General features: G+C 38.7%; 1 protein-coding gene across 1 annotated transcript; it reads right to left on the bottom strand.

The window, feature by feature from the left end:
- Positions 1-4,814: 4,814 nt before the first annotated feature.
- On the bottom strand, positions 4,815-6,117 carry LOC110671904 (HVA22-like protein e). The gene is made up of 5 exons (XM_021834527.2): positions 5,884-6,117; positions 5,759-5,785; positions 5,523-5,645; positions 5,228-5,438; positions 4,815-4,972 (listed from the first exon to the last, which is right to left on the bottom strand). The coding sequence occupies exons 1-5, from the start codon at positions 5,928-5,930 to the stop codon at positions 4,949-4,951; spliced, it is 432 nt and encodes a 143-aa protein (XP_021690219.2). The 5' UTR covers positions 5,931-6,117; the 3' UTR covers positions 4,815-4,948.
- Between the last annotated feature and the right edge of the window lie 6,263 nt (positions 6,118-12,380).

The following is a 12,380-nucleotide window of genomic DNA, read 5'->3' as shown; positions in this document are numbered from 1 at the left end:
TTGGCCACAACTGAAGCATACTCCTGAACACATCAAACAAGGTCCTGAATGTACTTGTCCACACTGTTCACAAGGTGCTAAGGAAGATCTGAACTGGACCAGCTGCTGTACCCAGCTGTGACCGCTTTGGATCGTACCACCGTCTGAACCCTCGGGATTTGTGTCTAAAACCACTCCTCTTATTCCTTCTTCTTCCTCTGTAAGTAGTTTGGCCACCACTATCCGTAGTACCCATGTGGGGAACACCTGAAGAACCCTCTGCTCTGTTTTTCTTTGCTCTTCATTGTCATCCGCAGCATAGCTAATCTCTATCTATTTGGCTCGATCAACTACCACATCAACCGACTGATCAGACATCATGGCCAGGTTTGCATACCTCCTGTCAAGTCCCTTGAGGAATCTTTTCACCTTCATAGTCTCTGTAGATACTGCTGTGGGGGCATACCGCCGGTTCGAAATTGCAGAGCATACTCATCTACAAACCTGCCATTCTGTCTTAAGGCCTCGAAGGCCCACTGCTTTTGATCGCTGAAGCTTTCTGGTACAAACCGGTTGATGAACATTTCCACAAACTGAGTCCACGACAAACCCTCCATCCGAGGTAATATGTAGTCATTCATCCATTGTCTAGGCATAGGCCCCATGACATGCTGCATACACTCTATTAGTCTTCTATCAGTCAACTGCAATTCTGTTCCTGCCTGTCTGCAGGAATCCAAAAACCGATATGCATCGTCTGACACATCATAAGTACCAGGCACCAACTTCTTGAAATTGATGATCTGTTTGTAAGGTTCCCCTCTTGGTGCGGTGGACTGCTGCTGCTGTGGAGGGTGGACCATATACTGTGCCATCATATCGATGGTTCTCTGCAACCCAGCTAGAGTAGCTGCCATGGGGTCCATGGGACCCTGTGCCATGAAAGACTGATCCTGAACTGTTGGCAGCTGCTCTTCTACTTGAGCAGCTCTAGGCCTCCTACCCCGCCTCCTCGGGGCAGGCGCCTCATCCTGTGCTGACACCTCGTCAGGCACATCTGGTTCTGGTGCAGTGGCAGCTCTCCTGCTTCTGCGCATTTTCTTGAAATTCAGCAGCATTAGCCCACAAAATTCAAAATTACTCATTACACAGCTCTATAGACTCATATTTACACAATATATGAAGCAGAAACTAGAACCAAAGATGACAATGCAAGACGAATGGGAACCCTATTTTCCGCATGTGACTCCTAGTAGACTCTTCCCAACACTTAGACAATTTTTCCCTATGAATCTGGAGCCTAAGCTCTGATACCACATTTCTCACGACCCAACCCATGGGCCGGACCGGCACTAGGACCTGGGCCAGCCTAAAGCCCCCGAGGCCCGTAGTAAGCATAACTATTCACTTAACCCAACTCTAAGGCCCATTTGGGCCCAATTTCAAGAAATCAACCGGACAGAGTCGGGCCATAAAGTGGACCTTTCAACGGGGAGTTTTTGGCTCACCCGACCTGTAAACAAAATATATCATCAATTGGGGAGCTCAGCTCACCCTCCATATACTCTCAGCATAAAATATATGGGAGCTCAGCTCCCTCATCTAATCCATCAATCATGCATAGAATGTTTTTACAGGTCAACATAACAATTATATTACAGACCCGAATCATTTAAACATTTCTAACACATACGGAAATTCTAAGATTTAACAAGTTTATACAAATATTAATAATCGACCTGCGAGGGAGAAAGCAGGTTAGCCTCAAAAATATCCTCCTGTGGCCTGAAAAAATATTGAACAGGAGTGAACGTTCGACTCAGAGAGTAAAATATCAATTTTAACCATAATCTCTATAACTATCTAGGACTAGTGCACCCTGTAGAGTGAAATGCAGCATCAGCAATAAATTCACATCATAACATCAAAAAGGTAATTTGGAGCACTCACGCACCCAGCAATATCAATCATATATATGTGGGAGCTGATCCCCTATACAGCTCTCTTTATTCCAACTGTGCCAGCGAAGAACTCAGCTCGGACTTCCACTTAATAACCAAATCGGGGTCCCAGCGAAGAACTCAAGCCGTGTCTACCCCGAAGGACCGGGTCCCAGCGAAGATCTCAAGCCGTGTCTACCCCGAAGGACACCACATCACACGCACGCCAACGCACGCACACTGCTCCAAATTACCACAACAACATACATGGCACTTTCACAGTTATGAATGCAACATAAATCGTGCCTAAAGTTTATCTACATAGATATATGCATATAAGTGATGCATGGGCATGCTCGAACATATAATTATAGTGAAATTACAATTAAAATTAATATTTTACTCACAGACTTGACAACGATCCTTTGTGGCGGTGAGGCGGAGGAAGAAGGTCATCGGCTCACGACAATTACATTACAATTATTTAATACAAATGACTTAATACAATCAAGAAAAGACCAAATACGTCCTAAGTCGTGCCGAAAATCCGGCAGAGTCTCCCATATACCTAGGACTTACCCAACTTGCAAAATGGCTCAAAACACACTTCTATATTCACAATCCATATATCCACAACTCAATCACATCACACAGCCCCTCCTGGGCCCATCAAATCAGTCATCCATTATAATATGTAAAATTTCAATTTAGTCCTTATAATTGATCATTTTTGCAAAAATTACCCAAACAAGCTCTAAAAATTCTAAAACTTTGCCCCGCGGTCCTTAGCAATATTACTAGGCTATTGCAAAAAGAATCATAATTTTCTGAGCTACCACGAATATTTTATGAATTTTTAATCCTATTCAAGCACTAGAAAATTACGAAAAAGTAAGGTTTGGGTTTACCTTTGCTTATTCCGACTTCGGGAACGCGCTCGGGACATCTGACAATGGGTGGGTAGCCAAAACTTCGGTCCAATTCGGAGACTTTTCCGGTAACGGGTCTGTCTGGCCCGAAATTTACAGATTCGGTCAACTGTCGAATTTCCGCGAATTGAGGATACTTACACGAAGCCCACAACACAGGGGTTAGTACATAAATTTTTCAGAATTTTCTAAGCTCATTTAATGCTCGGAAAAACACTGCGAAGTTTCGTGGGACCCACCGAAAAACGGTGTCGAAAAAATTCGAAATTTATGTCGCCGCTAAGCTCTCGACGAGTGGAGCGCTCTGGTGTTCTCGGTTTTCTCGTGGGATTCACGGTTTGCGAGAAATCTAGCCCGAAAGTCAAAATGGGCTAAAACTTCCCGAGCAAAAATTGGACAAACCGCTCGATGGATTTCGGTGTTCTTGGTGTCTATGGAAAGCTCTCGCCGAGTAGATGATTTTAGACACAAGACCCGATCCAATTGGTGGCCGGATCGGCCGGATTTTGGCTGGGAAGTCTAGGCGTCGCGCGCGCTGCGCGTCCTTTTTGATGCTGTTTTCCGGCGTTCTAGGCGGCGGCAGGCCGTTGGGGAGGACCGAGGTGGGGCGCCGGCGAGGTGTGAAGGCAGGGGAGGCGGTGGCGTGGCAAGAGGAGGAGGGAGGAGAGAGAAAAGAGAGAGAGAAAGGAGAGGGGTCAGACGCGCGCGGGAGGAAGAAGGAAGAAAAAGAAATGGCCGGTCTGATTCGATCGGTACGATCCGGTCTGGTTCGATTCGGCCGGTCCGATTCAGGATACAAAATTTTGAATTTTTACTCTGCCTTGGGACCGAAAACGAGGTCTAAAAATTCCGAAAAATACGTAGACTCCAAATATATTTTTAGTTTTACCACGTGGTCTTTAAATTAATTTTTAAAAATCATCAAAGTTTATAATTTCGAAAAATCGAATCCGATTTTTAAAATCCGAAAAATCTCAAAAAAATTCCTAAAATTTAAATAAAATTAAATTACCAAAAATACTCATAAAATAATAAAATTTAAAATTTTGGGGTGTTACAAATCATTAACTTGAACATCGAAGTGATTGGCCAGAAAATTACTAACCTCACTATTTTTCTATTTTGCAAGCTTACTAAAAACTTATGTGACACTTTTGACTATTTTTTTGGAGTTTCACATTAACATCAATTATCATCAGCTCTTATCTCAATTCACAGCTAGCATTTATAATAGTTACAAGTTAACCATGCTTTTATTCACAAACATTTGGATTAGGAAAATGTAAAATCAATAAAGTTGATCTGATATGTGGATTAAGAAAAAAAAAACAAAAGCAATTTATATCTGAAATGAATTTAAAATGGAAGAGTATGAAGGGTTCAAACTTAAATATAGAAATTTGATTTGATTGTTGACAATAATGAAAAATTGTGTATGGTAAATAGATTTTAAATTAAGATAAAAATTTATCACTGCATGACTCAAAATTTTTGTAAGATTTAAAAAATATTTTTCTAATTCAAGTGAAAAAATTCTTTAATTAAATAAAAGATTACTTATTTTTTAAAGTTAGGAAAGGACTTTCATTTCATGTAGAGAATATTACTCACTTTATTTATTTGTTCAAGTGAAATGATGTATTTGTATAATTTATTGATATTGAAAAATGATATATTCATGAAAAAAAAAAAGAAAAATGATATATTCATAACCGTAATAAATTATATAAAATGTTGAATTATTTATTTGCTTTATTTCTTTAATTTAAGTACTTGGCATGTTAATTGTCATTACCCATTGCCAAAAGAATGGAGTACGCGTGGACTAAGGCCGCAGATCATTGACATAAAAGACGGTTGCAACGGAAAACTGTACGAACGCGTAACACCGAAGAAAATTAGGCAAAGCATTGCTATCGTTGGCCCACCAGCGCTACTACCATTGACAAAGATCGCACGAAGCTGATTGATAGTAGCAGAGATAATTGTACATTAATTCATCATTAAAAAGATATACAATCAACGAAGAAAAGAAACGAGCCCAACTACATTTATCATATCCACACCAAAAAAGAAAACGTCTTCACTTTGCCTTCTTCCTCATCGGTAAGGTTCATGCTCTCCCTGTCCATCCACAATAACAAACAATTCACTATGTTAAAACAATCAAACTTCCTAATTGATTAATGAAACGGTTTAATTTCCTTCTTCAAAAGCTGTTGGCATGAACAATTTTTTTTATACATGTATGCGTTTATTGATTCTTTTCATAAAGTTGAAGGTTAAACCTCAAAAGTTGTGGTTGTGGCTGTTTGCCTCTTTCGTAAGGCATGAACTAATCATTAATTAAAGCAAGCATGCTTAGATTTGATAACTTACTTTCTTTGTGGTTATGAATCGAACAAATTTTTTTTTGCCCTTGCCACTGCCGTTGGGGAAACTGTGATGGGAATGGTGCTGATCTCTCGCTCCTGTATATCTCTTCACATTTTCCCTTACGAATTTGTCGTATATGAAAGCTGCCCCTCTGAACTGTGGTAGAACTAGCCATGCCACCAACACTAACTTCACGGTGTACCAGATAGGGATCCTAGACAACACCCACTTGATCAAATTCTGGAATATTGCAAAATTTTCATCAGTTGGAATAAGTACTTTTCTTTTCTTTTCTTACCATTCTAGGATGGATTGGAGGATCATCTCTGTGAGAGTAAGAAAAGAATAGATGATCCAATAAGCAAGCCACTGCTCATCATCCAATTTGGAGGGGCTTTCTATGGCCATCACAGATGCATATCTATTTAACAACAGAACCAAACATCCTTACAAAACTGTTTGATCATTTGGTGCATATAAATAACTAACAACACAACCAGGCACACGTATAATCAATGGTTGAGAAATCCTTACAAGGGGTATAGCAACATCAACACTGGCCTGTACATGATTAAACAAACAGAGAAATAAGACAACCAGGAAAGAGCAAATATCTAATTAGAAAGAGAAAAAACCATCTTCTGCCAATAATTAATTACCCAGAAAGTGCATGAACATGAGTAAGCAACGTCCATAAACGACCCATATTTGCACTATTCCTGCTTATTTTTGGGTTCTAACTTGTAACTGAAACGGACACAAAACCAGTCAAGAACTGATAACAGAAATGGGAAAAAGGTTGGGACTTTAGAGGTGTCAAGGACGAGTGAACAGAAATTGGGAAGACAATTTATTGTGAAGGGAATATATAGTTATATTGGAGACCTGAGGACACGTGGCATTCGTGGAGCCAGTATCGGATTCTGCGTAAAACTTGTCGAAGTAGATTTAGCACCGTCCAGATGAATGAATAATAAAGATGGTGGGCATGCCTTAATAAATAATCTTGCTTTAAATGTTAATCACCGTTTGATGATTATTATAATAAAAAATTAATGGGTTTGTTCCTTTCCACAAGCACAAGCCACGTGTTCTTTTTTAATTGTAAGGTCGGTGACACGTGCCATCAAGTGGATGGTCCATGTATGATAAGACAACGTTCTGCTTTTTTAATGTATCTGGGCGGGTGTACCAAGAAGTACCTATGGGCCACCAAATCTGTGCTACTACTCACCATTCATTTGAGCCAAATGCATCATCAACTTTGGACCTTAATCTCATACTAGCTTTCGGCAATCATGGGCCAAAAGTAGATAGCCCACTTCCATCAGACCTTTGTTAGTTAGACTGTACTCGAAAACATTTTTTTCTCCTGAGCTACAGGCCTTTTTTTTTTTTTTTTTACAGAGGTAAACTTCATTGAAGGACCTACAAGAGGCTAGATAAAATACAAAAGAGACCTGCTCAAGGCCTTTTGAGCAAGTAAAATGGGCTGCTGAATTGCAACCTCTAGTTACACGATGGAAATCCAAGTTTCTAAAAGCATTACAAAAAATTGAGATGTCCATCATGATGCCTTCTATTTTGCTGAAATTCAATTCTCCATTTGCTGTTGAAATAACCTATTTGGAATCTCCTTCAATAATAACTAGATTCAACCTTTCTGCAGAAGCTAAAACGATAGCCTCTCTACAAGCTAAAATCTTTAAAATCAAGAGATCAGTTAACCTAGGTATTTCTTAGAGCTTCAACCTATGGGGTGGCCAGCATTGTTGCGGGCTAGTATAGCTGCTGCCCCAGAATTTGTGTAAAAACTTATTACATCAAAATTCACCTTGAAAAAGCCCCAACCTGGAGGGGACCTAGATTCTATGGAACTAATACCTTCCGCATGAAGAGGAGAATGATCTTGTGAAACAGACTGATATTCTTAAAAAGAATTCAAAGCCATCGCAATAAACTCATGAAAACTCAGTCCCTGATTGCGGAATTCTAGCAATTTGTCATGTGATCACTCACTAGCAAGGAAGAGTGTAACTAAAAGGGGAATGCCACCATATTTCAACAGTTCTATGGCAGGAGAAAAAAAAATGCTTTTAAGGACTTTCTTTCCCCACAAAAGCTACATTCTGAAGAAACATTCAAAAGTTTATGATGGAGTAAAGATCCTGCTGGAAGTCTTTCTTGAAGAAATTTTAGGAGGAAAATGGAAATTTCTTTTCGAAGATGAAGCTGCTAGATACTTTTCCAAAAAGTAGAACTCTATCGTTGATTGTTTGGTCCTGGACCAGCTCCCATAAAACCATCTAAAGCCAAATGACACTCATGGGCTAAGTGATAGCCTAATTTTACTCTGTAGATCCCCTGTTGATTGCAGTGCCATATTAACTTATCTTCTTTCCTTTTTTAACTGATAAGAATTTAGAGAATGCTGGCAACTTCCTCCTCTTCAAAGTTTTCTCTAAGCAAATGCAGGTTCCAAGAGTTATAGTATTTGGCTCTATAAGTTGCGAAACCCAAATAATGCCCGGGTAGTTATTTTCCTTAACTCTTAGAGGGGAAGGAAAAGATGCGGGAATCCAACGCTCTGATTTGCAATGTCCCCCCACTGATGCTCCATCTCAAACCCTTATTCAAAATCTTTCTGCCACAGAGAATGCTCCTCCAGCCTAAGGATGCATCTCTAGACACTTGAGCATCCATGAAGGAAAACAAAAGGAAGTATTTCCCTTTTAAGAACATTGCTAATAAAGAATTTGAATTTGCTAGGAGTCTCCAACCCTGTTTGGCCAATAACGCCATATTAAAATTCTGAAGCTCCTTAAATCCGAATCCGCCCTTAGACTTTGCCTCACAAATTCTATCCCAAGCGATCCAATGGATTCGCCTCTCCTCCTTCTGTTGCCCCCACCAAAAGTTTGCCACCAGATTGTTAATATCTTTACATAACGCTTTCGGTAATCTGAAACAATTCATAGCATAAACCGGAATGGCTTGTGTGACAGCCTTGATTAAAACTTCTCCCCCCCTCCCCCCCCGGGGCGAAACGAGTTTCTGTTTCCAACTTGCCGATTTGCTCTGAATTTTTTCTCTGATAGCATTGGAAGCTTGTTTTTTTGATCTAGGAATAGAGGCTAGAAGTCCCAGGAATCGATCCTGACCATTAGTGTGACACCTCCCGAAATGCTAGCCTTCAATTCTCTTGAAATATTTTTGCTAGAAGCATTGGCAGACTTTTCAAAGTTTATTAATTGATCACTTGCTGAAGCATATTTTCCGAGGACACCCTTGATAATATGAGCTTTTTCAACTGACAAGCTGCACCTATTCTTTTTCCAAACTATAAATTTTCGTCAGTTCTTTATATTTTGGTACAAAACTGATGATCACTTAGCGATATATCAATATGGCTGCAAATGGCAGCGTTAGATTATACTTCCTCGGGAACTTTCACCGGGCAGAGAAAACGAATATGACGATGGCCAAGGCAGAATTTGATTGCACCGAAAATTCCAAGGTTTTTTAGTGATAACGAGCGCTAGCAATCCTCAAAGCGTGAACATAATCAATGGGAAAAGGTGAACGGAATATAAGGAAGCTGTGTAGATCAACCCCTTCACAAATGCTTCATTGGGAGGTTTCTGCAGGAAAGTTTGGTCTATAGACAGACTTTTTCATAGTTAGGTGTTACGAGATAGGAACCGACTTGCCCAAAATAGTCCAAGAGGGGGGTGAATTGGACTTTAATAATTTTTCGACCCTTGCTTGTAGCCTAATAAAAAATTGTGGTTTTGTTCAACTAGGTACTTCTTAATATATAATGACAATGATATGTATTTCAAGAAAGTGTCCTTAAGTTACAATTCAAGCTTTAATCAATATTTATGGCTATTACAATATGCATCATAAAATATTTAACTAATTTCTTATCATACTCATAAATCCTCAAATATACCAACTCAATATATTCAATCAACATTCAAGGTCATGTATAAAAATTAAATTGCACAACAGTAAAGAGGTAAAGGTTAGAGAGATCAAACACAACGATTTTTATAGTGGTTTGGCTTAACTAGCCTAAATCCACTCTCTCAAAGAACTCTCTTTGAGTCTTCTCTCTACTATTAGCTCTTTTAAAGGCAAGAGACCAAAAGCCCTTTACAACTTTTCAACACCAAGCTTTTACCAAGGTAGCTTGAACCCTTAACAAGTGCTATCTCAAGTACTCACACTCTCAAGTTTCAATAGGTGCTTGTACAACCTCTCTTAAATGTAACTTAATGTTTTAACACTCACTTTTACTTAATACAAATCAAACTATAAAGAAGAGATGAGTTGATTTGCCAATGGTAACTTAAAGTCTTTAAAGCTCTTGAATGAAAGTAATAAATGAAAAATCAAAGTTGAAGTTCAAATGTAAGCTTTCATCAAAAATAAAATGAAGTAAAGAAGGTGTATTTATAGTTCCAAATCATTTTAGACCGTTTGAAACCTTTTTGGAACGTTATACACACTGCTCAAGACAAAATGGCCGTCATTTTGTCATTTTGTGCGAAGTTGAGTAGCTCTGATCATTTAGCAAACTAATGAAATTTTAGCAACAGTAGTAAACTGGTTAGTAAACTAATGTTTTAGCAAACACATTAGCAAACTAATATTTTAGCAAACTAGTTAGCAAACTAAGTCAACAGCTGCATGTTTCAACTTGTAAAAATTTAGACCTTAAGAAAAATAAGTTCCAATAGCAGTATCTAAGGTCATGATGAGAAAAAGTAATCAGAAAATAAAGTTCATTTTTGAGTTTCATTTGACTAAATTCTCATCTATGCTTTTCACATAAGACCTAAGACTCAATTTCTAACTTTATGACTTTTATACCTTTACTTCGAGTCTTGGCTTTCATATTCTCGTTCTTTTCTCACTTTGAATTTGTCTTGGGATGCCTTTGAGTATTCTTCCTTCGTAAATGCAACTTCAAAAATTCTTTATGAATAAGAGAAGGAATCTACACATCACTTTAAAGTTGGGTTAGATAGATTCTGTTTGAGTTTTGTTATTATCAAAATCAATACTCATTTTGAGCTACACGGGGTCAACAATCTCCCCCTTTTTGATGATGACAAAACTCAATTGAATCAATAATAAAAAATAAAAGTGTGTGAAGGTTTATGTGAGTATGTGAATCCAAGCAATATAGTATGCCTAAAGTGCTCCCCCTAAATATATGCACATAATTTCCAAGAAATTTATTTGCTGTACAAAAACTCCCCCTGAGTTTATGCTATAAAGCATGTTTATAAGATTTTCACAATATTCTAAAAAATAATATTCATATAAACATACTTCCATTTGTCACAAGTATAAACACAAGTATAAACACATATCCATATCCATCCTATAAACACATATTCACATATTCATATCCATCCTATTCTCCCCCTTTTTGTCATCAATCAAAAAGGAAACAGGAGAAAATAACCCAAAAAGAATCATGTTAGCCCAAATTTAAACGCAGTAAGGGGAACAATAGCAAACTAAAAACCAATAGTAGCAAACAGACTAGTAAACTAAAAATGCAGATAGGAAACTAAAATTCAGATTTTGTGCTAATCATTAAGTCTTTTGCTTCTACGAGGGGCTTTGGAAGGCACCATCTTCTTCCTGGTGGGTTTAGCAACAGGTGGCTGAGAACCTTGGTCAGCCAACTGGTCATGCTTCTGGGCTTCGTCTTCATCAGATGATGGTTGAAGGGCAGCAGCTAGAGACTAGTATGGATTTGACACGGTAGACTTAGATCTTTTTCTATCTTTCTTGGCCGGAGGTGCAGTAGCTGCAGATAATTGAGATGGAGCACTCTCTTGGTGATCCTTTAGAGAGGCTTCCTTCTACTGCATAGGGGCAGCTGCAGGTTCAGGCAGTGGTGCACTTGGAGGTTCAACAAGTGGCTCACTTTCTGGTTCTACAATCTTTTCACGATCATGCTCAATAGGGACATCAGTTGCAGGACCAACTTCAGGTTCAATAACCTGTTCACTAGCATGTTTAACAGGGGCTTCAGCTGCAGGTTCAAGTTCAGGTTCAACCACTTGTTCACTTTTATGTGCCACAGCAGCTGGAGACTCACTAGCCTCATTACTCTCACCCCTATCAGGACTATGAGCAGAGATTTGAGTAGCAGCCTCCACTTTAGTTGGAAAACCAGTTTCCTTGGCCTGCTGAAGATCCACAATTAGCTTCTTTAATTCCTCGTTTTGAGCAAGCAAGTGACTCACTTTGTAGTCAACCACATCCACAAATTTTCTCAGAAGTTCAATGGACTGATGGGTTGAACTAAATTGCTCATTAACAGCAGCTTTTAGCCCTTGAAGCTCACCCATAAACTCATTTGTAGAATCTGAACCAACCTTAGCTGAGGAAGAACCACCTTTTTCAAACCTTTTCTTTCTTCCATCAGTGTTAGAGTGAATTTCTCTAAGCATAATCAAATCAGTCCTAGAACTTTTCTTAGAGACATTTACATTCAGCTCTTTAAACACAGCAGTCAAAAGATGTGCATAAGGCAATTTTCCAATCCCATAAGCTTTGCACATGTTCTTAAAAATCAAATAAGCCAAATTCATCCGTACTTTGTTAACAATGTGCCACATGATACACATGTCTAGGTAACTCAAATAACCATAACTCCCAGACTTAGGACAGAAAATGTAGTTCACCATACTGTGAATGATTTTAATATGTTGAAAGCCTTTTGTGCTAGTAGATTTTTCATTTTTGGCAGTGTTGGCAGGGAAGACTTCGTTTTCAAACTCAGCCAAATTAAAGCCTGGCACCCTAGCAACATCTCTATGTGTGGAGATTTTATTTCCATCATTAGGCAAGTTCAAAGCCGTAGCAATCATCTCAACAGAAACAATATACACACTATCATTCAAAACAACTTTAAATTTGTCCTCATCATCAACTGTTCTTAAAGTTCTATAAAAATCTTGAACAAGCCTAGGGTAATACGCATTTGTACACTCACAAATAGCCATCCATTCTTGAAATTCAAAAAGTTCTTTGAACTGAAAATTTACCTGATCAAAGTACTCCCATTTGATAAATTTACAGTCAAGCAGTGCCTTATCCACTGAACCCGAAGAATGGGCAGCGCCCT

This window comes from Hevea brasiliensis, chromosome 13 (assembly GCF_030052815.1).
Source record: "Hevea brasiliensis isolate MT/VB/25A 57/8 chromosome 13, ASM3005281v1, whole genome shotgun sequence".
Taxonomy (NCBI): Eukaryota; Viridiplantae; Streptophyta; class Magnoliopsida; order Malpighiales; family Euphorbiaceae; genus Hevea; species Hevea brasiliensis.
This window is presented reverse-complemented; position numbering and strand designations above follow the sequence as displayed.

Coding starts and splice junctions, on each gene's coding strand:
- LOC110671904 (XM_021834527.2), bottom strand. CDS start 5,930: ATGGGTCGTTTATGGACGTTGCTTACTCATGTTCATGCACTTTCTGG. Junction 5,646..5,758: donor TTGATGTTGCTATACCCCTT/GTAAGGATTTCT, acceptor GTTGTTAAATAG/ATATGCATCTGTGATGGCCA. Junction 5,439..5,522: donor CTCCAATCCATCCTAGAATG/GTAAGAAAAGAA, acceptor GGTGTTGTCTAG/GATCCCTATCTGGTACACCG.